Here is a 27,481-nt window from a genome sequence, read left to right on the forward strand (position 1 = left end):
AGGATTTATGTTAATTCATAACTCTGGCTCTCTTCTTTTTGGGCAAAACCAGGAACTTCTAAACACCCCCTTGTACTTCTAGTAACAACCAATAATTCACAGGAGCTCACACTGAAGCTGTACACGCAGGACAGCCTGGAGATTTCCTTTGTTACATCCAACATAATACATAATCTCAAAAAAAAAAAAAACAAAAGAACACAAAATAAAAACAATAAAAGATAAAAGCCTGAGGTATCTAAAAAGAAAATATATAAACCACTAATTACCATCTAATAAGCAAATTGAGCGACTAATAAGATTGTACATTAAAAAAACCCTATTTCATGGAGCTACACAAGTTCCATACTCCCATAATCCTGATCATACAAGTAGGATGGACACAAAGTACACAAAACAATGTTGACTGCAGTCCAACACACCTTGTGGTCCTGGGAGAACCTTGTTGGATGGTTCCCCCATTTTTCTAGAGCAGGTTTACAATTATCTTTAATTAGGAGAGAGGAAAGCTCTCAAGATATTAGACATAGGACTGATAATAGAAAAATATTTAAAAGGGAGCCATGCAAGGTGCCAAATCCAAAATTCTACTCAAACGCTTCAGTTCTTTACACATATTGTAAACTTATATAATATTAATAAAATAATTATTCCAAATGCCAGATATTTATACAATGAAAATAAAGGGAAATAACAAGGAAAACAAAATAACAAGCAGGTAAAATAGGAAGAGGGATAATGTTAGGGCGCATAATAAAATGCTATGTCCCTAATAATCACTTTCAACAACCCCAGCAAAGAATACAATTTGATTCTACAAAAAGGATTGCAGATGACACATAACAGACTACAAACTTCCCACCTGAATAATGCCTTTGAATGTTTTTCCTATCCTTCTAACATCAGTTTTAAAATATGGAGGAGGGTATTCATAATAGAACAGTTGTTAATCTGATGCTGCAGTTAGGGTGCCATAAGCTCCAAAATTCTCAGAAACACCACACAGACAAGTAATATTCGTTCAAGACCCGTCCTCAAAACTAACCAATTATAACTGTAAGGCCACTGGCTGTCTGTAGTAAAGGTCTATATCCATTTTGAATTTAGAAACTCTCGGCAGCAAGTTAGATGTTTACACTCCAAGCAATCAGCTTTCTCCTCAACCTGGGCTATGTCCTGTTTAATTTTAAGAAAGACTGTCTGATAAGTGGTCCTAACCCTTATAATTGAGGTTTATAGGTTTGATCTAGTATGCACTGCTTGAATTAAGTCCCTTAAATCAGAATCCCCAGAAACTACAACAAATGGAGGTGCCAGTGAAAGGATAAGAGAAGGATTGACAATGCTCCTTTTTGTAACAAGGAAGGCTCAGACAGGCAAATTTGGACCAAAAAGATAGGAGGCTGCTGGGCTTCCAAATGTGCTTTGCAACTCGAAGTGGCCTGCAGGAAGAGTCCAAAATTATGCTGGACTCTGCAAAGTTTACAGCAGTGGAGTACTAAAACGTTGAGACTTTCTCTGCCTAACTGAATCCTTGCAGAAGGTGTCCTCTTCTCTACATCCTGTAAATCTCACCCTGGCAAGGTCTGGTAAAAGGACTGGCTCTGTCTTGAGGATGAAAGCATCAGTGCCGTAATGTTGCAGCCTGTGCCCAGACGTATTGTATTGGAAGGAAGAATATATTGTTGGATGTGCTGCACACTAAGAGCTTGAGGCATATACTTTTCTCCTTAGCATGTTTGAAGAGTGGCAGTCTAGGTGCCTGGTGGGTATGTTCATCAAGGAAGTAGTGGATGATCTCCAAGAACCATCATGTTTAAGCTACCCAACTCTCCAAGCATCTATTTTTAATTTACGTGACAAAAAGTTAAGCTTTCACTTTCCGTAAATAACAATACCTTTGTACACCTTAAACAGTAGTTCTAGTTATCCATTTCATTTCTAATACTGGTAGTCCCCAGATTTTATAAAACATAGGGACTGTATGTTAGTTCTTAAGTTGAATTTGTAAGTAGTTAGGTCCATAAATCTTTGGACAGAGACAACTTTTTTCTAATTTTGGTTGTGTAAATTACCACAATTAATTTTAAATGAAACAACTCAGATGCAGTTGAACTGCAGACTTTCAGCTTTAATTCAGCGGGTTTAACAAAAAGCCCACAAACAAACAGCAACTGAAAGCCGCTGCAGTAAAGGCCAGGCAGAGCATTAAAAAAATATATATTATACTCATACTATTTTTTTATACTGTAAAATAAATGTTCTTGAAAACAATGTACTGCTTTTACACATATAAATCCAATGTATTGCATTCAATACAGTTATTTTGTATTGAATGCAATACAAATAGATTTTTAATTTCACCGCCGGCAACGGTGACTCATTGTGTGCAGAAGACGCCGGGGAAGACAGGGATTGTGGCGATGGACGGCGCGGGACGCCGGCGGCTTAGGTAAGGCTGTATTTACTATTTATTACTTCCCAGGTTTACCTACCGCGAACGTGACTCGGGGTTACCACTTTCAGCAACGTTTTTCTACCCCGAGTCACACTCGGGGTTACCACTAGGACGGTTAATGACATAACCAAAGAATTGCCCACACCAGCCCATGAAATAGCCTTTTAATCAATTGTCCAATTACTTAGGTCCCTGAAATGAAGTGATTATGTAAAAAAAAGGGCTTTAGTTCCTCACATTTTTATGCAATCTTTTTGTTCAACACACTGAAGTAAAGCTGAAAGTCTGCAGTTGAACTGCATTTGAGTTGTTTCGTTTAAAATTAACTGTGGTAATGTACAGAACCAAAATTAGAAAAGAGTTGCCTCTGTCCAAATATTTATGGACCTAACTGTAAGTCGGAACAGGTACATTATTTTAACAAATGTGACCAAACACAGCAAAAAAAAACTTTAGACATTCATTAACTTCTAGAACAAACTGTGCTTTGATATACAAAAAGAAACAGCAGAGTTTGTCTTGGTCATTAAAGAGTTATGAGTTGATACAGAGCGGCTCAAGCTCTTAAGATCACCCACAACCTCAGCTGTGCTTAGCAAAAGATTTATTTTGCAAGTCATGCAAACCACCAGCTCCAGCCACCGTACTGCACACAAGCAAGCAGGGAATCCCCGTTTGAATCTAGAAATCATCCGTATGTCAGATGTCCTTAACTCAGGGACTACCTGTACTGCCCACAAACAATAGTTTCTTCAAATTGCTATTGTAATACTGTAATACTAATATATTTGTCTTACTGAAACTAATTAGAAAATGATCAGAAGCACTAGTAAATACAGTTAGAAAATACCAATTTTTGTTTGGATGCAGTAAGCAAAATGAATATTATACCCCAATTACATGATAGAGTAAGAACAATATAACAAGTAAATTATGTGTTAATGGACTAGAAGAGATAGGCAAACAATGTGAATAGAGTACAAAATACTCACCAAGTTAAAAAAGTTTCTCCTGATTGGACGTATGGCTCCAGGGAATGCTGGCCTTAACAACTCTTGAACGCTGGAAGGCCATGATGAATACTTTTGATCTGTTTCAATATCATTAATCCACTGCAAACAGAAAAAATGTTATATGGTATATAACATGGCTGATTAATCACTAGCTATACAATAGATTGTTTTTTTCATTTTATAATACTGGTTCACTGGGGGTGTATTATAGGTTACACCTCATCCTCCAAGTTTATAATTAAATTCCCTTTTGCAAAAGTATGCCAATGTTTCTTATGGTGCATAATTGTAACAGAATTAAAATTTAAAAAACATTTGCAATTTATTTTTTTTCTCTTAAAAACATCATGAAAAACAATAATTCTTATACAAACAAATTGTCATTGAATGACTAGGATACTGCAATGATGTGGTTTAGTTTGCTTTTAATGGTCCTTGACGCGTTTTACCCGTAGGCTTCATCAGAAGGACACGACGTTAGCAGCATTCCATAAATCAATTGATGTGTTATCAATCAGGTTCATTACATGAATCAATTGTATCTCAAAATAAAAGATTTTCACTTGTGCATATCACCATAACAAGCTTTTTTTTTAGGATGTGGTTGCCAATTGTTTGACTGTTTGCCTATTTTCATGAGCCATGACTGTCTTCATAATACTCCCTGTAATATTAAGGTATTCTATTGTATCTGGCTAGAAAATGACAGAAAGTAAGATGATTTTTTACATTTTAAAGCACTCTTTGGGGAAATAAGCACACAGTCAAACAATTGGCAACCACATCCACTTTGTTACTTTCTCTTTTTCACCCCCTCAAAGATGTACATTAAACCATTAAATAAAATCTTTCACATTTTCCTTACTTACCTTTAAAAGTCTCTTAGTATCTGTAATGCAGTCAGATCTTGGCAAGTGTGCTGGCAAGTTAGGCTTAAGGGATGTTTGCAATGTTATCTTATAGGCCTTAGATTGAGGCTACTTGGGGACATGTGTGTATGTTTAAATTTTAGCACCTAAGATCCTGCATATTTTAGCAGTGCATAATATTTCTATAAATTCTATAATGACTAATGAGCCATAGCCAGTATTCTGTCTCTGCATATCTTTAAATCGGGGTTGGAATTTAAGGCTGCTATAAAAATGCCTTTAGAATGCAAGTGAATACAGTTAGGCCCATAAATGTTTGGACAGAAACAACTTTTTTCTAATTTTGGTTCTGTACATTACCACAATTAATTTTAAATGAAACAACTCAGATGCAGCTGAACTACAGACTTTCAGCTTTAATTCAGTGGGTTGAACAAAAAGATTGCATAAAAATGTAAGAAACTAAAGTTTTTTTTATTTTTTTACACAATTACTTCATTTCAGGGGCTCAAAAGTAATTGGACAAATAAAAAGCTGAATATAAAATGTTCATCTCTAATACTTGGTTGAAAACCCTTTGCTGGCAATGACAGCCTGTAGTCTTGAACCCATGGACATCACCAGATGCTGGGTTTCCTCCTTTTTAATGCTCTGCCTGGCCTTTACTGCAGCGGCTTTCAGTTGCTGTTTGTTTGTGGGCTTTTCTGTCCAAAGTTTAGTCTTCAACAAGTGAAAAGCATGCTCAGTTGGGTTCAGATCAGGTGACTGACTTGGCTATTCAAGAATATTCCACTTTTTTCTTTAATAAACTCCTGGGTTGCCTTGGCTGTATGTTTTGGGTTTTTGCCCATCTGTATTATGAGATGACACTCATTCAATTTGTATTAAGCTGGATTTGAGCAGACAGTATGTCTCTGAACACCTCAGAATTCATTCGGCTGCTTCTGTCCTGTGTCACATCATGGATAAACACTAGTGTCCCAGTGCCACTGGCAGCCATGTATGCCCAAGCCATCACACTGCCCTTGCCATGTTTTACAGATGATGTGGTATGCTTTGGGGGTCCGTACTGAACTTTACGATTTTGGGTACCCGGACCCGAACTTTGCCGGAAAAGTTCGGGTTTGTGTTCGGTGTTCGGGCACTTAAAGCTTGTTGAAAGGCTGCAGGGCAGCCAAACAATCTGGCTGTTAATTCTGTGGGTGACCTATAGCGATTTCTTGTGGGTGCAATGCACCATCTTTGCACCCCTGACACAGAAATATAATAATTAATCTGGCTGTTAGTTTGGTGGGTGATATATTCCCATTTTTTGTGTGAGGTACACCTGCATTGCATACGTGACAGGGAAATTAATATAATCTGTCTGTTAGATTGGTGGGTGACCTCGAAGAATAAGGAGAGCATCAAATAAGGGACGTGGCCCCAGTAGTGGTGCTGCTGGTGTTGGTGGAGCTCCTGTTGCAGGGAGAGGACGTGGTCGATCTGTGCCAGCTACACGCTACACGCCCAAATGAAACCCCTTTCCTCAGGTGCACGTAGGCGACAGAGCGTTCAGCATTATTTTGTAGGCCCGAATACCGGTGTACAAATGGTGAGGCCAGAACAAGTAGGAAGTAAATTGGGTGGCTGACAGTGCCTCCAGTTCCATCACATTGTCCACCACCCTGTCCCCTGCTGAATGCGCAGAGTTGGCACCTGCAGCCCATGGGCATCTGTCTTTCATCTCACCCCCTTGCAAATCAGCCAAGCAGAGCACCAAGTCATGCAGCAGTCTCTTATGCTTTTTGATGACTCTGCTGGCAGGGTTTCCGTGGGCCATCCACATAGCCCTGCCTCAGAAGTGGAAGAGTTTGAGTGCACCGATGCCCAACCATTTATGTTTCAGGATGTGGACATAGGAGGACCACCGCCGCACGTCTCAGATAATGAGGAAACAGGTGTCAACTGCTGCAGCTTTCTGCAGCGTGCAGACCGGCAAGAAGGGCAGGGGTGGAAGATGATGTGGAGGATGATGAGGTCCTAGACGCCACATGGAAACAAGGTCATGCAAGTGACGTTGCAGTTTGGAGGAAGAGGTGGTGGTCAAACAGCGCCAGCCGCACAGCAAAAGAGGGAACAGGGTGCAAAAGCACAGTGGCCGTCCCCTAGTCAGTACGCCTGCTACTGCCCACCGCACCCAGGGACTGAGCACACTAAAGCCAGCTCCAAGGAGTTCCATGGCGTGGCAGTTTTTCAGACAATGTGCTGACGACAAGATGTGAGTGGTTTGCACGCTGTGCAATCAGAGCCTGAAGCGAGGCATAAATGTTCTAAACCTGAGCACCACCTGCATGACCAGGCATCTAAATGCAAAGCACGAGCTGCAGTGGAGTAAACACCTCAAAAACCATGAAAGATCTGACTCCTCCTGCTCCCTCTTCTGCTGCAGTCTCGGCCTCTTCCACCCCCTCTGGAGTGACAGTGGCACCTGCCACCCCGCAAACAGAGGTTTTGGCAGCAAAGGCAGCAAAGCCACCACCTCCATCATCAAGCATCTCCACACTCTCCCATGGAAGCATTCAGCTGTCCATCTCCCAAACACTGGAGAGAAAGAGGCAGTAACCCCCTACCCACCCGCGATCTCCCTAACTGCACACTGGGTAAATGCAGTGGCAGCTGGGCCTGAGGCGGATAGCAGTTTGGCGCATGTCCTTCCGCCACCGAGGTTTGTAGGACGTTTCTCTTTGCCTCCTGTTGGCTCCTCCTCCTACTCTGCTTCCTCCTCCTCCACCACCTCCTCATCCGGTCAGCGTAACACCTTCACCACCAACTTCAGCACAGCCAGGGGGAAACGACAGCAGGCTGTTTTGAAACTCATCTGTTTGGGGGAAAAACCCCACACCACGCAGGAGCTGTGGACGGGCATGGAACAACAGATCGATGAGTGGTTGGTGCCACTGAGCCTCAAGCCCGGCCCGGTGGTGTGCGATAACGGGGGAAATCTCGTAGCAGCTCCGGGCCTAGCTGGTTTGACACACATCCCTTGCCTGGCGCATGAATTTGGTGCCAAATTTGGTGGTGCAGAGGTTCCTGAAAAATTACCCCGATATGCCAGGGCTGCTGCAGAAAGTAGGGGCCATCTGTGCGCGCTTTCAGCGTTTTCACCCTGTTGCTGCTCGCCTGTCTTCGCTGCAGCGTAACTTCAGCCTTCCTGCTAACCGCCTCATTTGCGACGTACCCACAAGGTGGAACTCCACCTTGCATATGCTGGTGCAGGCGATAGTGGAGTTTCAGCTGCGGCTAGCACGGGTGAGTTACTCTGCGGAACAGCACCACTTCACCACCAACGAGTGGGCCTCCATGTGGGACGTGTGTGCCATGTTGCGCTGTTTCGAGTACTCCACCAATATGGCCAGTGCCGATGACGCTGTCCTCAGCGTTACTATCCCACTTCTATGTCTCCATGAAAAAACACTTAGGCGATGATGGAAGAATGGATGATGATGGAAGAAAAAACAAACAACAAAAACAGTGTTGGCTACCTCCTCCTCCACCACTTCTATCTACACCGCCACGTCCACCGCCTCCTAAACCTCCTACTTCACTTTGACCTCCGCCTCCTAATTCAAGATTATTATTTTTTATTTTTTTCCTATTCTGTTATTTTATGTAATTTCCCTATCCACATTTGTTTGCAGGGCAATTGTCCTGCTCTTACCCCCATTTTGCTTCCTTTTGCAGCCCTCTAGCCCTTACTCTGACTTTTACAGGCATTTTAGTGCCCCGAAGTTCGGGTCCCCATAGACTTCAATGGGGTTCGGGGTCAAGTTCAGGTCCCGAACCTGAACTTTGAGCCGAAGTTCGGCTGAACCCGGCAGACCCAAACTTCCAGGTGTTCGCTCATCCCTAATCATGAGCTGTTCTACTCCTTAGCCATACTTTTTTCTTGCCATCATTCTGGTAAAGGTTGATCTTGGTTTCATCTGTCCAAAGAATGTTTTTCCAGAACTGTGCTGGCTTTTTTAGATGTTTTTGAGCGAAGTCCAATCTAACCTTTCTATTCTTGAGGCTTATGAGTGGCTTGCACCTTGCAGTGCATCCTCTGTATTTAATTTCATGCAGTCTTCTCCTTATTGTAGACTTGGACATCAATACGATTGACTGTGAAGGGGTTTCTCTACACCATGGAAATGATTCTGCGATCATCCACCACTGTTGTCCTTCGTGGACGTCCAAGTAACATAGGACATAACGAAGGAATTGCCCATACCAGCCCATGAAATAGCTTTTGAGTCAATTGTCCAAACTACTTTTGAGCCCCTGAAATGAAGTGATTGTGTAAAAAAAAAAAAAAAAAAAAGGCTTAAGTTCCTCACATTTTAATGCAATCTTTTTGTTCAACCCACTGAATTAAAGCTGAAAGTCTGCAGTTCAACTCCATCTGAGTTGTTTCATTTAAAATTATTTGTGGTAATGAACAGAACCAAAATGAGAAAAAAGTTGACTCCATACTATTTTTAAGTTGAAAATATTCCAAATATATTATGTGTTTTTAAATAACTCACCTTAATAGCAGAATTACGGATATCCAAGGCATAGCTTTCCTCTACGGGATGTACTTGTAAGCGTAGATACTTGATGATATCCTCATTTTTTATTCCCAAAACAGAAAGGCCATGTAGAGCTTTAGCTTCATTTTTCAAAATATCTAAGATACTAAAAAAAATAAATAAATAAAAAGGGAAGCTCTTTAAGTTTTCTAAAGCATCCACCTTTCATCAATATCATTTTCTGTCTGATGAAGTTTACCACCAAGAGCACATCAATGTTCCATTAGAGTGTAATTCCATGTGTATCATCAACATAAAAGTGATTTTGCAATCTAGGATTTTGTTTTTGGTATTTTTTTTTACATAAGCTACACTTTCCTCCAACTACAATGTATCAATTTATCAGGCACAAAATGACCATGACCATTTGCTTTATGCAGATATCAAAATTCCCCCTCCTTCCCCCGGGGAAAAACTTGACCCTCAGAGCGGGAGATTGTTAAAGCTCTAAAAAGCAAACTTAGATCCCATATGGCAATGATCCCATAATCTCTTCGGAAGGAGAGGAGCGTAGTTTTGGTTTAATGTCAATTACATGTATTTCCGTTTTAAACACCACTCCATCAAGCTCTATGTCCAGTCATGGTCTTAGCCACATTATTAGCCATTTGGTAAAGACCAGATTCGGACCCTACACAATTTGCAGTATGTTCATCATTTTCATGTAAGTTTTGATAATATAACTGTAAAATCTACATGAAGTCACCTTCTATGCACAAGTGCTTTCAATATACTGAAATACGGACTTTTTTTATCAATGTGTTCTGTATGGAAAACATGAAATTATAAATGTTAATAAATAAAATCTTCATAATTCTACAGTAAACACAACAAATTCTTATTTGCCTGATACAAAAAAAAAACAAAACGTTTTACCTGAATGAATTATGAACATCTAGGTCAATCTGCAAGCCATTTATATAAAGACCTGCATCTCCAGGCTGGATTCCATATGTTTCAGCTAGATGCTGTCAGAAGATAAAAGAAGAAAATCCTAAAAACACAGTTTTCTATGTAATTTAACACAAAACAATTACACCCATGTAACTAAAAAGGGTGACACTAAAGAAAGGCAAGCCAATATAGTCACAAGGTTACAACACTTATAGGACTGAAGATTAAAACATAATTCAGCCCACATACATTTGGGAAACCACAACTAAATCCAACTGTTAAAATAAAAGGAAAAAAAACAAGGTTATTTTACACACAAAAAAAAGGATTAATTAAAACCCCAAAAGAAAATTTCTAAGAGAGTAAAAAGTAATATTGCAAAACAAAGCGCATTAAGACCCAGAAAAAAAAAGCTTTTGTAACTTTCATTTGCTAACAGTCTAATGTGACAAATACATTGTAATGAAAATTTAACAAACTATTATTTTCAGATGACCTTTCTAGCAATGCCCTGATTTCATAGGCTACCTAGCAGCTGGGATGCTATTTTGACTAAACCCAATCATCATAATATTTTCTGCTTTTAACACCTTTGTCATCTCTCTCCCTTCATTACGCTTTGGTGCTCGATTTTCATTATCTCAAATGGGAATGATTCCGTTCTGCACAGCTGGAGCCACCATCCCCTGCTGCTAGATGGATGTTCTATAGGCACTGCTTCGCCAATGCCAACTTAATGCCTGCAAATACTCAGGCTTTTAGTGCTATTCACTTGGGGGAGCTGAATATAAAAAAAATGACAAAACTACTCATAAGAGCTTCTGTCCAGCTTGTATCCTTTTAATTATCTCTTCATTACACTTATTTGTACATTTCCAGACCTACAGCAAGTTAAATGCATGTAATACTGAACCTCTGCGCCGCTATTTAAGATGGAATGTGCATATAATGTCAAACAGGCATCTAGAGTTTTAACTACCAGTTATACACAAATTAAAAAAATATCTCATCTGAACTGAAATTATATTTTAAAATTAATAAAGTACCCAGACACAATTCCTTGAAAAAGTGCTTTTGGAGACCACTGGTAGGTGTGGTAGGTGCTCGCCTTTTAAAAACATGCATTCAGTGACAAATATATATATATATATATATATATATATATATATATATTCATGGGCATATTAAATCAGAAATAGATTTTTAGAACACTAGGCAACATTTTTATAGATTTCATTTGTCCAGTTTGAAAATCATTTACCTGAAAGACCAACTTCATATTGTTAGCTGACACAAGGGGAGCATGGCATGGTCCTCTAATGATGTAGGCCATTCTCTCTGACCCTTTATCCCATGAATATTAGGTGTGACTATTTAAAATTGTGGACTTCCCAAAAAAAAAAGGGTTTTTATCATTGGCAAAATGGAAAATGGAGTGTTTTGTTTGGAATTGCAAAGGCTAAGTTCAGCAGTTTATCACCACTCACCAAGGCCTATTGACATCTCTTTGGCATGCAGGTAACCCCTTGGCTCCCATGCATACTCCATGGGGCTGCCGAAGGGAGAAGCTACTACAGAGTCCCCCCCCCCTCCCAAGGCAGCAGTTCACTGGCACAAGGGTGCAGTAAATGCACAACAACCTCACTGACAGTTCCCCTTGACAGACACATGAAATAAGAACTTGCACAGAGACTCCAAAAATAGTTTATTCGATAACAGCAGTTTTCATATTTTATGACAAAATAACATGTCTGTAATATAATGTTAAAAATAATATTCAAACATAATTTATGGCCAGTGTTTATCACTACAGATAACACCTAGCCACCTGCAAACAAAATACAAAACATAAGTGCTAACCCATTGTAATTAGATGAAAATATCAAGATATGTTATAAACACACATACATAGGATCACTATTATAAAACAAACCTTCTGATTTTCCTCAATTTCTTTTCTCATCTCCTGGTTTAATGCAATTCTGGTCAATGATCTGTTAAAAATATTAAAAATGTTTTACTCCAAGAACATCTATGGAATTTAAATAGGACTGCTACACTTTTTGGTCAAACACAAAAACATGCACAGTTCACAATCAACAAATGAATAAATCATCAAATATGCATAATAATGTTTTCTGAAATGTTTCTGTGTTTCCCAGTGTGAAATTTTATCTAAATAGAAGATATACAAATTGCTTATTGCCTTTAATTAAAAAGCATATCAGAATTGAAAATGGACATTTAATTTTTATTGCAAAAGTAATATTAAAAATATACTAGGATAACTAAATGAAAAGGTGAAGTAAAGGCTGAAATTATTTTTTTTTCCTGAAGGAGGTGCAGCTCTGTGCTCCCTCCAGTGCTCCGTAATCAAGTTCAATTCACTATTTCGCTCTAGGAAAAATAAAATTTCTGAATGAAATATAGGGCCTAATTTATTAAAGCTCCTAAAGACTGGAGAAGATAGACTATTATGGGTGAAGCCCGGAATAGATTTGGTCCAGGATTTTAGGCATTTGCCAGCTAATAACTAAAAGAGTGAGAGTCCGGGATTTTAGAGATCCAGGAACAATTTTTTTCCTAGCTCCGATTAGATCAGCGCCTCCCTAATGCAGCCTGTAGGAGCCAGTACGTCATCTAGCATCTGAAAGAGAAATGCAGCAGACACTGGAACTTTACATTTGAGCTTCAAATCTCAAAGTAACATTTATATTATTTACTATTGAGTGGCTGTCAAAAAGGGACATAGCTCTGGGAAATAAAAAAGAGCAACACTTTGTGAATAAGTCTACAATTGATAAAACAAAATACATGCTAATTATTTATATTTCTTTACTCAATATTCAGTAGAAAATGTAAAATGTGACCAAATAATTTTAATAAGTCCACAAAACCACAAATCTCCAGGTAAAACTAATGAAAAACCTTATTTGTATACGACAGGGTTACACATAATTGTTTCGCCATATCAATGGTAGGTGTTCAAAGTAGATATTCCTAATCATACAGGAGAAACATAAAATTATTTTATACAGTACACTGCTATTCACAGCGTTTTTTCTCACAGTCCATTCTTTAAGAAGTTTATGGATTCTTATTATGGAGTGCATTTACATTTATTGGACTACAAAAATATTTAGGCATGAGGAATACAAGGTGGTGAGCATAGGAAGAGAAAGATTAAATGATGGCTTGCAAAAGCAGAGAGAACTCAGGTCATAAAACTCTAAATTTTATGTGAATGAAGTGCCAGAGTCATTTTATCGGTTCTATAAAGCATCTACAGGAAACAACTTTTTTGTTGTCTGTTTTGTTGAATGTCTGGGTTTATCACACGTAAATGTATAACTCAATGTATTGACACTCCTTTTTAATCAATTCAAAACTGCAACCTTCTCACAAATTAAACTATAATGTAGAGTAATATACCGTTACACAAGAACATTTGTAGACCCTTAGAAACATTATTTTTATTTTTTTTTTTGCACAAAGGCTTCTAAAGAATATTTTAATCTTCATCCCCTGATACAAACTTCCCTGATGCTATTCATTGTATGATAGACTATCTCTATCTAAAAGTTTAAGAATTAGCAAAAGCCACTAACCAAAAAATGAATAAATAAATAAATAGAATAAAAAAGAGAATAAAGTTCAAAAAAGGAAGGAAACAGGTACCCACATTGGGATTAGAGGTAACAATCTCCATAAAACAATCTCTAGAATCTGATTACTAACCACAAACAAGATCTTCAACAATGGGACCCAATCCAAAATTGACGACCTTTAAAACAGAACCTGTTGTTACCCGAATCTGGGAGGAACATTGATTCTGCAAATACATTTTTTTCCGAAAGATTTAATATCCAATATCCCCAAACATGGCCCAATCACTTGACCAACCCCATAGATCTCAGATTTCGAATTGCTCTGAAGGCCAATTCAAGCAAGCAAGGTTGTTGATGGAAAAAGAATGTTAACCTTCCTATTTATCAGAAACATTTAAAGGAACTGCTGCACAGACATGTACAAATATTTATCACAATAGGAATGCTGCAGTTTATATGGCAGCAGTTGAATAAATCCACTGGACTATCACAATACAGCAGCTGCAGCATTTTCGGGACAATATTTACCTTGCTTTGATAGGAAAGTTCTGGCACATATCACGCAAAACTTTTAAAGTTTCATAGGGAGGAGTGGAGGAAATTTTGGAGGCAGCTTGAAAACTCAGATCTGCAAAAAAACAAACACGGTTACCAAGAAAAATGTGAAACTAAACAGACTCAAGAAAACTTTGCAAAAATGGTAGTGTTCTTTGCATCAATTAACAGATTACTCATAGCAGCTATGGCAGAGCACATTTCACAAGATTTCTGACACATCCTTCCAATTAACGGGAGACAACAATGTATTACATATTAAACTCCAACAAGCACACTTCGCTTCTAAATCTTCCAAATGACAACATACTGTCCACAGTAAGAGAAGCTGATTAAAGAAAAAAAAATCCTTTGATGTCTGTTTTAAGGAGCAGAAAATTCATTTGATGTCATATGGACTTTACCTGCAGCTTTCTGACAGCTTGTGAAATTAGACGAGCACTGATACATGTTCATTATGTGAACTTGCAGCTGAGCAGTAATACAGAATTACATACATACAGTTTGCCACAGATGTATTATAAATTTGGGGTTGCGAGCAAGCTCATTTGAGATTTCCTAATAAACATTTATATCCGTAAGTGTAAAGTGAACATCAGTGCTATAATTGCTGCATTATGACTTAAAGATATGCATGTAGTGGATGGCTAAAATTTTATATTTATAGTTTTCACATTCTATTTTGACTGCTAACATTTGTAGCAGCTAAAACAAACCTACTGGATTCACATACACATTCTTCACACACTAAAACAATTTGTAATTTCTCAGCAGCACATTATGCGTCTAAACTGTATTCAGCTTAGGAACAAGCATACACAATCCAGCTCCTACCTAACTTCTTGGAGGAGTTAACAATATAAATAATCATAATAGTTTATCTAGGATATATCATATGATGACCAATGCATAGTTCTGGGAACATTGCTACTAGGTTGAGACAGCTGCATGATTCTAACAATGTGTTTATTGCTTTTAAAATGAAGTACCCTACCCACCACTGTAATTCTTTCCACTGGACACCAAATTATAAGGCTTTTTTCCCACCGACTCCCAATAAATTGGTTTTAGCAAAGGTTTACTAAGAGCTGAATATTTTTTTAAGGAAATTTAGTAAAAAGGTAGAAAAAGCTAGTCTAGAATATGTTCAACTCATTCTTTTCTACATTCTGCTTAAAGTGAACCTGTCAATTTTTTTTAATCATTTTCTGTATTCCATCTGGGAGTTTTCCCTATACTTACTGTACCAGAAATAAGTCAGGAAGAGATAGGAAAATTTAAAATTGGGAGAACTCATCTGTGAAACAGTACCCATTGGTAAAATCTATAAAAGCTTAGCAGGAGTTCTATTCCTTTCCTATGCTACACAACACTACAAAAATGTTTGGACTGTTTATTTTCATAATATAAGTATACTGTTTTTCTATTGATGATATTGCTAAATTCTTTTTGCCACTTCCAATAGAAATGTCTATTTCATCGATTTAATCTTCCACACCTTATCTACCACTCCATGTTTTGTTACACCAGAGAACTATAACACATACACACACACACACACACAAATATGACAGCTGCATAACTCCACTCTCCTTTATATGTGCATGCCTACCACCACACAACCTCTCCTTTATTCTGTACGTCTACAAATCCCTCCATCTTACAATGTGTGACCCAACATAAATGCATTCCTCCTGCTTTCACTACAACCATTTATATCCCACTAGGCTGTCCAGGAAGGCATCAAAGGTTTGCAAACACCCCACCTGCTTATGGCATTCTCCCACACAAGTCACATCCCTCTACTCTCACTGCACTGTGCCATTGCAACTGCACCCCCCACACACACTCTCACCACCATACCTGCACATGTACCCTTCTCAACTACCACCCTGCAACAATGCACTTTTCAGGTACTCATAATATTAACATGGCACACTGAATAAATAAGGAGCTTTTTCAAATTGCTTTGATGGAAAAGTCCAAGTATAACAAGAATAATTCCTCTTGATCTACTAAGCTGCTATTAAATCCTAAATGCTTACAATGTCAGGTTGACAGCTTTACGAAATAATCAAAATTCTTTTCTCTACCAGGTGCTCTTTTTAAAAAATGTTATTTTGTTTTTCTCAATTTTCTGTAATCTTTAACCCCTAAAACTTTATCAGAGACCCTACAATGTTTAACATCTGCACTTTTTGTGTTCTATCGATTTTTCAGAAAACATGGACAAAAAAAGTAAACAAAAATCTCAGCTGTGAGCTCACATCAATGTTGTATTGGAAAAACTATATTGATATCATAGTGCATTTTTTAGCATAAAGTACCCAAAGGTATCATCCTATATTAGTATAGCAAGCTTACCAGCATGGCAATTAGTTAGATCTTGCACAGTTTGGTCATAATTCTATTAGTTAACAAAATCCTAAATTTTTGTAGCCTCATCATGTTTAAGCCACAGCATGATCAGGGAATCCACCAAGCATGCAGCTGCTCTACTATGTGCTAATATGACAGTGAGGCTCCCCCACCGCCAATCATGCCATCAGAACTGCCCAAGTGTTTTTCATGCAACATTTCTGGGGTTTACAGGCACTTTAAAGTGGAACTTTACTCAATTTAAAAAAAAAACGTGAGCAAGCACGTTCATTATTGCAGTAGAGATGGGTGTTGTCCGTTCTAAAAAAAAAAAGAGAGCATCCCTAATTAAAAATTACGATAGAGCTTGAAATTTTTAAGTAACAAAGACTAGAATAAACATACATGATGAACTCTTTGATTTTCAGTCCAAATTGACATTTTTGAACTGCTCCAGCTTGGTTGTAAGGATTGTTTTGTATCCCTAAACAATATGATTAGACCAAGAAGATGGTATATTACATTTTTATGGTTGTTACTTCCTGTGCCTTACATACTGTTTTTTTTCTGCTCATCTTTATAAAAAAAAAAACATGGATTTTATAACCGTTTATCCATCTAACATGTAGATATGCTCTAAGCAAGAGGTTTGTAATGGCTTATTAATATCTGCATTGGACCTGCTCTGCTCTATTTTGCAGGTGTTCTCACAGAATGAAAACAAGCAAATAGGCCCTTACTGACGCAAGGGAATCATGGTAATACAGTGTATTAGGGTGTCTATGACATTTATCCAAGTACTGAGCTCCCTTCACTGCCCCAGCCTTGAGCCTCAGACCTTCCAATATTCTTATCCCCTACAGAGCAACCAATTTGCTGCAGAGATTCCTAACCCCCCAACAGCATCTCCTTGCCCTACGCAGAGCTCCTTATTATGCCTGCTCAGCATGGCTACTGCTGAGTCCTTCAGCAACTTCTGGAACTCGCATCGGTCTCAGGGTCTTGAAAAGCCCTTAACAGACTTAAAGCAGAACTAAATGTAAAAAAAAAAAAAATTAAAATTTGAGACCAGGTTTGTTTCTTCTGCAATAAAATACACACAGCTTCCTGATATCATTTTTTTCTATCTACACGTAGCAAGCAAAGCCAACTTCATGTGCCCCTCTTCTGGATGGTGGATCTTTGGCCAGGACAACTTAAATTCCAACAGCCCTGGGAAATGCCAGGTAGCCTGCCATGTCTTGGCACCCTGCATTGAGCTGCCCCTTTCTACAATAAAAAAACAATTTTGCAATGCAGTATATTAGTTCCTCTATAAACGCACACTTTTACTTTCCCTCTCACAGACAACACCATCAGGCTTTTTTTTTCTTCTTTGGCCACTAACCACCAGGGCATTCCTTCTCCCACTAACTACCTGCGCAGGGGCTTTCCTTTCTTTCACTCACATCAGGGGATTATTTTTTTTTTTCTTACTGACTGCCAGACAATTAAATTTTGTGTGAGGTATCCACTATTCGAAAAATATAGTTAGTTAAGATTTCATTTTAGATACATATTGTTGTTTTTTCTTAATATTTATGTACGGCCTTGTAAAAAAAAAAAATTATGCATGAATTATCATATATTTAAAGTGTTTTAGCCTTTGAGGTGTTGAAGAATATACAACCTGTGCCTTGGATGAAAATCATTTGACAAGATTGCTGTATATCTATTGAAAACCATTTAGATTTACGTTTTGAAAGTGCATCACCCAGTGGTACTAAATCTATAGAGAATACTGGCAAAATTGTATCTCATCAAACAGAAAATATGAACACGGCATAACTCTGTATGAAGTAAAAAATAAAAGTATAACAGCTCACGCCAAGAACTTTCTGGTAAACAAGTCATCAATTCTAGGGTAAGCTATCAGCTTTTAATAAGACCATCAATACTTTATTTTCCTTCTATAAACCTCAAAGCTAGAAAATACTATGTTATATTGTGATTATATGCCAAAGTTGGCAGAACTCCACAAACACTAGCAAAATGAAAACAATGAATTCTAAAGTTTATCAGTATAGAGGAGTCTGTTGTAATAATCAGTTGTCTTTTAGGGAGTAGGAAAAAAAAAAGATCACATTTGCTACCAAGAAGAAATGGCATTCAGTAACAAAGCCACTACCATGGTATACATTTCAATAATGATATCACAATAACACATGGATAGGTAAAAAAAATACAAATAAAAAAAGCTCCTATGTTCAGTACATGGTAATGGGCAGAAAGCAACAGGGACATGATACAGGTTGATTTATTTTCTGCTGGTACTTGTAGTTTCTGCATATAAAATAATGGTGAAGTGGAGATATGCTGGATTTGTCTACTGCTGTGAATTTGTTTGATGGTGATAGCATTTATGAAGGTTTTGGGTTGTCTGGTTTCAATTTTCTAAAGGCAATATTGAGTGTGGATAGGATTCCACTATATAAACTTAACAAAAGAAAAAAAGGAGAAAAAGGTAAACAATAAAGAATTAGACTAGGTTTAGGCCTACCCCAGGATATAGGGATTCTGCGTGGCAGACAACTTGCCACCAAGTTGGTCACTAGCACCACTTCACTGGCTCTTAAATGGGGAGACTTGTCCCCATTCATCTCTAGTGCTCTGTGATTGGCTGAGAAATAGGAAACCCTGATGACAGCTCAAGCATCATCAAGATTTCCCTTTCCTCAGCCAATCAGGGAGCGGAGCAATCAGCGGAGCTCTGATATGCTGACAGCTCCGCTACCCTGATTGCTTCCACAGCCCTAGAGGAGCTGTGACATGTGTTCTATATCTGTAGCACATACTACAGCTTCTCTAGGGCTGCAAGGGTAATGAGGGTAGCAGAGCTCAGCTCCCTGATTGGCTGAGGAAAGAGAAATCCTGATGATGCTTGAGCTGTCATCAGGGTTTCCTATTTCTCAGCCAATCACAGAGCACTAAGGATGAATGGGGACAAGTCTCCCCATTCAAGTCTAGTGCTGAATGGCTGAGAAATGGAAAACCTCAGCCAATCACAAAGCACTAGAGGTGAATAGAGAGCCTTGTCCTCATTTAACCCCTAGTGCCCAGGAATTCCTCACTGTCAGAAGGAGTCCCATGGCTGTGCTCATGTCATGACTCCAGCCGTGGGAATCATACTGTCATTGGGATAACCTGCAAAAAAAAAAAAAAGTTTAGTTACACAAACACATTTAAAAAAATAATTTACCATTCAAGCCTCGTCCAATTTTTTACACATATTTTAACCCTCTCGGGAATGAGGAAGGGGGTTTTTTGTACCCTTGTACTCATTCCCTAAAAGGGTTAAAAGTAAAACTTTTATAAAATGTAAAATGGCTGCAAATCGCGGCTATTCGCGGTAAACCACATCAGACATTTATAAAAGATTTTTAGAATTCTAAAGTCAAGCTTTAAACTGCTTGTAAAAGTGCATAAAACGTATAAAAAATGTGGCAAGAACCGTCTATGTGAACCCAGCCTTAGGGATGCTTTTACCAACTACCATTAGTTACACAAACAGCAGAATGATATAATAAAACAACCCTGAAATATGATAGCATGCTATATACCAAACTGAGCTATAAGTGCCTTTTGAAAATATTTGTCTCTCTCAAGGTTTGCCCTGTTTTGTTACATTGCAACCTGAAATTAAAATGAATTTTCATTTGGATTTTTTATATTGAATGAAACATACAAATACAACATAGCTAAATTGTTTCAGCCAATACATTTCAGAAAGGACATATTTAGCTGAAAAGCGTCCCCTAGTGTGAAATCAAAATGCCCCATGATTCAAGTATACTCTGACTCTGCAACAACACTAAGCAAATAACATGAAGATCGAGGGAAGAGGGGTCAGAGACAAAGTGGTAGACATGTAAAAGATCAGGGTCTTTCAAACTTTGAATACTCCATTGAGCACTATAAAATCCATTCCTAAAAAAACAAGAAAAAAAAAAAAAAACAAAATGCTATCATCCCACCCTGTGTTAGACTGCAGTGTTCTCTCTCCAGCCCCTTTTAGCTGGGCGCACTACCCGGCACTTTTCAGTCACCATTGAATAGTGGTTACTGAATAGTTGGGTCACAATATAGGGGCTGCCACCCACCAACAGCTTCTTCCACCCGATATATTCTAGGTTGAACACTGGACTGTGTCTGAGAGCAAGGTATTGGAAGTAGGCAAAGGACTGAAATTTCACTAATGTCCTAAGAAAATTTGCCTACAAGGGCACATTCTGCAATTGATGTTTGGGTTTGCTCCAGCCTTTCAGATATGAATGATTGCGCTATCTTAATTTCAGCACAGATAATAAGCAGTTTTTTTATTTATTGCTTAATATCAACACACCCAATAAATTAATATATATTGCCTAACAGTTTAAAACTGTTTGAAGTCAATCCCAGCAGACTCATAGCATCTGGCTAGCTTAATTCAGAAACCCTTAATCTAATAGATTTTGTGATTACCACCGGAAAAAGAAAAGGTGTAGAGCTTTACAACACCTAAATTTGGAATTCAAATGATGGTGATATAAAAAAAAATAAATTTAAAACACAATTAAAGTGAACATTTCTCTATAAAAAAACAAACCAAACTAAATTGATATATGTACTATATATTGATATTTGATATATATATGGCACCTATTAGAAGGCAGCTCTAGCACATACCGGTAGCTCTTGTTAATGTAAAACCAGTGCTTCGGCACCCTAGGCAAAGATAACTTGGTAGCCAATCTAACAACTCAGAACATTGGCATCCTTTAAAGAAAATGATGCAGCTTTCCATAATCTGTGAGATGCATGCTTTTTGAATAGCAAATCAATGTTTGTGCTAGGGCTAAACTTTGGCATCTGCATATGACATGCTCTTGGGATTTGGGGTCCCCAAAGAAAGCACAAGATATTTTCACAAACAAAAAGCGGTGCTACTATAGTGTGATTCCTACCAAGATTTTTTGTTCCTACCTCACATTCTATTTATAGCCTACTACTCCAGAAACTTCTTTATTTAACCTTAGTAACCATTATAGCAACGGCCACTACTAAAAAACACCTAACCTTCGATTTCATGAAGATTCCCATTAAGATTAGCCTTACCAGTGGAAACAAGCATACCCTTACAAAAAAAGTTGTTACGAGAGTTTTATACTGGAGTGGTGCAAAGTGAAGAAACGTCGTCACGATATATCCTCCAACATGGTCGCCTGGTTGAGGAAAATTCTTGCCGCAAGTGCGATGGCCCACTGATGTTGACGAACAAGAAGGTCTGTGGACATATTGTGCCGGTATGGAGGTGCAAAAAGGGTTGCCAGTCCCTTCAATCAGTAAGAAAGGGTAACGAGTTCTTCCATTACACTGATTTGAACAGAAGACTCCACTGTAATTTGAAGCTCTGTGAAATTTTAGAGCTAGTTTACCTCCAGAGCATCCGAATGCCAATGGAAGAAGTGCCAAAGCTTACTGCTAGATCCACAAATACTGCGACTGGTTCAATTACTGTCGAGAAGTCTGCTCCGAAATGATATTTGTCCCTAGGAGTGGAAAGCTGAATGGTACACCATTCTCTATAGACATACTACAGTAGGAATCACACTATACTAGAACAATATAGTGCTAGGAATCACACTATACCCTGTTTCCCCGATTATAATGCACTCTCCTATATTTTTTGAAATGCCAAAATATGCCCTGGGTCTTTTTTTCAGGGGATGTCTTATTTTTCAATGAAGAAGACTACAGTACACATTTATTGTTGAAAGTCACTCATGACACTCATGTTTCCATTGATTGTCCCCTTCTGATCACTCATGTGCCGTTCATATTCCCCTTCTGATCACTCTATGCCATTGATTGTCCCCTTCTGATCACTATGAAATGATTGTCCCCTTCTGATCACTATGAAATGATTGTCCCCTTCTGATCACTATGAAATGATTGTCCCCTTCTGATCACTCTATTCCATTGACTCCATTGTCCCCTTCTGATCACTTACCCGTAATTAAGTGCAGGGATCTCCGTTAGGGCAGGGATCAGCAGCTTGCTTCCTTGTTCAGAATCGCGGGGGCACGTGTGCAGGCTTTTTACTTTCAGTTTGGCTCAGGAATAGACACGCCCTGCAGCCAGCATCAAAGACACACACGCTGCAGCCAGCATAAAGGACACACACGCAGGATCAGATATCTGAAGCTGTCTTATAAACGGGTGAGTGTCTTATTTTAATTATTTTTTTAAAAATCGGGGGTGGCTTACTTAATGGGGATGTCCTAAAATCGGGGAAACATGGTAGTAGCACCCAATAAACTTTGTACAGGCATTTACCAGAACAGATAAGGGAACTTAATTATTTTTTTATTAGCAAAAAAAGCTAGTTACTCATTTTATTATCTGTAGAAACAAACATTCTTACAGGTTCCTTTAGGCAAATTTTTGGGGAATACCACACCAGTAAGCCGATGAAGGTCTAACCTTTAAGACATCAACGTAAAATGTACACCAACATACAAGCTAAAATCAGCCCCCCCACCCCACATTAATGCTAGTTTAACTCACATAATGCTACAACTGCCTCCTGAGAATTTTCTGCTCTTTTTTAAAGAGAAAAAAAATGTTTGCTTTCTGTAGCGTTAAAAATCACTGTTTTGTAATTGCTGGAATATGTGGTTGCCACAGCAACCTAAGGCTGCAGTGTGCTTTGGGGAGACATATATTTTATCTTCCCAGACACTTAGGGGGCTGTTTTATATAGAGTGAAGTGACAGTTCTAGTAGTAAGTGCCATTAAAGTCAACAGGGATTGTCAAACAAAATTGCCAGAAAAGCCTAATAAAGAATAATTCCCTTAATATTTCAATGACATACCTCCAGAACAAACATGAAAAATAAAAAACAGCACTTGGAGGAAAAAAGAAAACAAAATAAGCAGGGTGTTATTAACGCACACTAACTGTTGGAAAAATTAAGAAGCAACTTTTCAGGAAAAGTATCCAATATTTCCCATTTAACCTGCAAAAAAAAGGGGCTGTACTCAGAATGCATTTGTAAAACACGAAGCAAGAGAATAACCATTACTTCTGGTTTGTGAGATTCATGTGGCATCCGGTACAGAAGTATAACACAAGGAAGAAGATTTTTAGTCAGGACTATTCATATACATTTTATCGTCTCTACAGAGGGGTATTGCAAACATAAATACAGTTCTAACAAGCAGAAGGGGACGAGGGTAAATATTGAAATTGCGATGGAGCTCACAGATAAACTTCAGTCATCAATACCTAAAGTTTAACAAAATAACACACACATACACAGTGAAAAAAGTATTCATAGCTCTCAGTACTCCAGTGTTTATCTTGTTTTGTCACATTAAAACCTAGATTTAAAGCCGCATACACACATGCAAAAATAGTCTTGGAAAGGACCTTTCACAATCCTTTCAAACGACTAATATTGCACGATGCATGAACGAGTGCTGTACATAGAGCACCGTTCTGCTCTATGGAGAGGGGAGGGGGGGGAGCGATGGAGTGGCACCCTGCTGCGCGCTCTCTCCCTTCCTTTGCATTAGGTCCATTAGTCGTCCATGAATCCGCAAGGATGGTTGTTCGGACAATGGATGACTGGCGCTGTACACACGCCAGATTCTCGCCCGATATCAGCCCTAGATGTTAGCTCTATTTTATTTACACAACATCCTTACCTATTTGTCTCTTTTAGCTTATCACGTTTAGCTACTAGCATTTTTGCCTATTTACTTTAGGCAAAATTGCTCTAGGACCTTCAAGTTAAATAGGGTGCTTTGATTTAATGCAACTGTCAAGTCATACCACAGGATATCAACTGGACTGAGGTCTACTCACTCCAGTGTAGCTTTATTATAATTAAGGTCATTGTCCTGCTGGAACCTTCATCCCAGTATCAAATTAATGGCTGACTAAAATAGACTTCTCGTCAAGAAATATCCTATAATTAGTGCCATATATGTTTTCTTCAATGCTGACATGTTTTCCAGTCCCATGCAATGAAAAACTACTCCACAGCATGATGCTACCACCGTCATGCTATAAGAAAATTGTAGGCTTTGCAACACACCTTACACCACATCTGATCTTCTTCTGGATGTTTGAGGACTCCACCACATAAGCTTGGGCAAACTTCAAATGTTTAACCTATTTTCTATAAGTAATTACTTTGTTCTGGCCATTTTTTCACCAAGCCCTGCTGCTCTGTGGAGTGTATGGCTTAATGTGGTTTTTGGACAACATTTCCATCTTTACTATTAATCTTTGCACCTCATTCAACATTATTAGTGATCTCTTTATATTATCTGTTATTAATGGCTGCTTTGCATAGTGTGTGAATATAGGTTGACAGCCTTCTCTTCTCGCCGCTATAGTGGTACCAAATTTTTCCGGCTCTGTTCTAATGAATTTATTGTAAGCACACCACAACCACAAGTAGCTGCTGAAGACTCACCAACCACCAACATTTATCACTGGATGCCACTGTGAGATTGTAGGAAGAGTTAAGTAATGATAACAATCCTGATCTTTACATTGCCACAACTTTGTCTCTGTCCTGTTTGGAGCATATGTTAGTGTTTAAATTCATAGGTGTTGCAGGGCCAGGGGTCTTTCAGAACAGGTATTTTTACCGTATATATACAGACATCATGTGATACCTGACTGCACACAGATGGACTCTTAGGTCAGTTTGACCAGATCTTAGAGTTTTCATAAACAGGTGTTGATCACACATGTGATGCTTGTTTTACCACATCCCAAATGAGCTCTATTGGAAGCTATGGCATTTAAACAATGTTTTATTGGTAATAAGGAACCCAAAGTGCATCAAGAAAATATCCAACATACCATTGTGGCCTTGCTACCCTAATGTTGAAGAAATCCATACATATCATGTCAGACACGTTTTTCCAATTTTCTCTGATCCAATTTTGGTGATCCAATGCAAACTGAAGTCTGTTCTTTGCTGAACAGAGTGGCAATCAGGGTGGTCTCCAGCTGCTGTAGTCCCATCTGCTTCAAGGTTCAATGTTTTGTTTGTTCAGAGATGCTATTCTGCATACCACAGTTGTAATGAGCAGTTCATTTTACCTTTCTATTACCACTTTGGTCAATATCTCTATTACCACTTTGGCCCAATGACCTCTGATGTCAAAAAGGCATTTTTCCCCAGATAACTGCCAATTACTAGATATTTTCTATTTTTCTGACCACCCTATTTCTATTTTTCTTCTGTACATCCTAAAAATGGTTGTGCGTGAAAAGCCCATCCGATCAGCAGTTTTTGAAATACTCACAACACATACTCCGCCCACCTGGTACAAACAACCTGGTCACTTAAATCACCTTTCTTTCTGATTCTGATTCTCAACTGTCACCTCCCTGAGCCTTACTAAAGGCATTGTGTACACATTTAGCAGAAGATATAATCTTAACTGAATTGGTATTAAATCTAGAGTATAAATTAAAGAAAATATGTTCTGTGTAATCATAATTCAAGATTGTTATTTATAGATACGAAAAAGTACTACTTTGGATTTTAATGCAAAAAACAAACATTAATCACTTTAATTAGGAATGTTGTTCACACCACTAATAACTAACAATAATTTGATAAAAGGTAATGTGTGAAAAGTTAAGTTCTTTGACAGATCTCACATTGATCGAGGAACATATAGCATGCACATAATCAGGGGGCTGGTTTCAGGCTGCAACCAACTCCTGGTGATGCATAACTAAAGACGACACCATGTACTATAAGGTTATGTGCACAGGAAAAAAAAAAAAGTTAAGAAAGGGCTAAGAACTGACAAATAACAGTAGCAGAGGTAAAATGTTACAGCTGATGCAAGGTCATCTTTCAGTAATATTGTAGAAATAAAAGTGAAACGTACCTTGAAGTTCCCAGACTTTCAAAGGCAACATCTCATTTGTGCTTTCAATCAAATGTTTTCGAAACTCCACCAAGTTATCTTTCAAGTCAGGATACATTTGTCTTGAGAAAAAAAATTTAACAGAATGTTTAATTTAAACGTAAAGTGCAAATACTGTGTTACTGAGACATACTCTACATCAGGGGTGTCCAACACGTCAATCATGATCTACTGGTCGATCGCAGAGCACTGCCTTACCCCTCCCTTCTGTACGTCTATAGGGATTCTGGCGATGTCTTTCATCAGACAATACCAGGAAATTTGCGTCCAAGGCTCATGTAACAGTGGGGAGTGAGGCAGAGAGGGCAGTCTGAGGTGAGCAGTGCTGGGCGGCCAAGTCAGTTCAGGCTCAGGGTTCAATTACCGAGATACCTTTGTACAGATTATCAGTTCTGTTTCTTGTGCAGCACATCATTCTCCTATGACAGGTGAACTGTAGCTTTCCTGTCACTTTAGTCGTGTAGCGCAATGGCTGTGCAATGTTTTGCCATTCAATGTCTCATTAGCTCCAGTCAATTCTGTGTCATACTTGGTATATATAAATAAATATATGTTTAGCATTTTTTTTGTTGGTAGACCATTTTGACTTGGTGATATTAAAAGTAGCTTGCAAGCCAAAAAAGTGTGGGCACCCCTGATCTTCATACAGTATAGTACATAAGGAGCCATTTTAAAGTTAGATCATGCAATGAAAAAAGTCTATATCAAAACAGGTAAAGCAAAGCTATGGTATTCCGAATGGGCTTGCTAAAGTCCAGACCCAAACCCCACAGAGATGATGTGAAAAGATAGGAGGAGAAAGTTTAGCTTGTAAGTCCTCCATGGGTTGTAAAACATATCTGCAATTTCTCCACAACAATACAAAACAAAAAACGATTTGGGAAATAGTAAAGTATTATAGGAAGTAAATTAAAGGAAATCATGAATTGCAGTTACTTCAGCTTAAACTAGAACAACCTGTTAGTAAGTGTAAAAGGAAAATACTTTTTATACAAGGCTAGCAGATATTTAGACTACTTTGCTAATTAATAAGTAATGCAAATTAAAAAGAAAAACTATTTACTGAGGTGTACTATATATCTATATTAATTTGGAACAGTAGACCTGAAAATAAGTAAACATCACAATGTCCAAAGTCAAAAACTTTTTT

The 27,481-nt window shown here is 38.3% G+C and overlaps 1 protein-coding gene across 1 annotated transcript in view; it reads right to left on the reverse strand.

Annotated features, from left to right (window-relative positions):
• UGGT2 (UDP-glucose glycoprotein glucosyltransferase 2) overlaps nt 1-27,481 on the reverse strand; it is a 149,773-nt gene that overhangs the window by 109,352 nt on the left and 12,940 nt on the right. Inside the window, exons 7-13 of the mRNA XM_072400833.1 lie at nt 27,349-27,352; nt 26,293-26,393; nt 13,963-14,062; nt 11,760-11,820; nt 9,809-9,900; nt 8,888-9,038; nt 3,451-3,570 (exon numbers count right to left, since the gene is read on the reverse strand). Of these exons, the coding sequence (XP_072256934.1) occupies nt 3,451-3,570; nt 8,888-9,038; nt 9,809-9,900; nt 11,760-11,820; nt 13,963-14,062; nt 26,293-26,393; nt 27,349-27,352 (629 nt within the window). The remainder of the gene's footprint in view (nt 1-3,450; nt 3,571-8,887; nt 9,039-9,808; nt 9,901-11,759; nt 11,821-13,962; nt 14,063-26,292; nt 26,394-27,348; nt 27,353-27,481) is intronic.

Source organism: Pyxicephalus adspersus, chromosome 1 (genome assembly GCF_032062135.1).
Source record: "Pyxicephalus adspersus chromosome 1, UCB_Pads_2.0, whole genome shotgun sequence".
Lineage (NCBI taxonomy): Eukaryota > Metazoa > Chordata > Amphibia > Anura > Pyxicephalidae > Pyxicephalus > Pyxicephalus adspersus.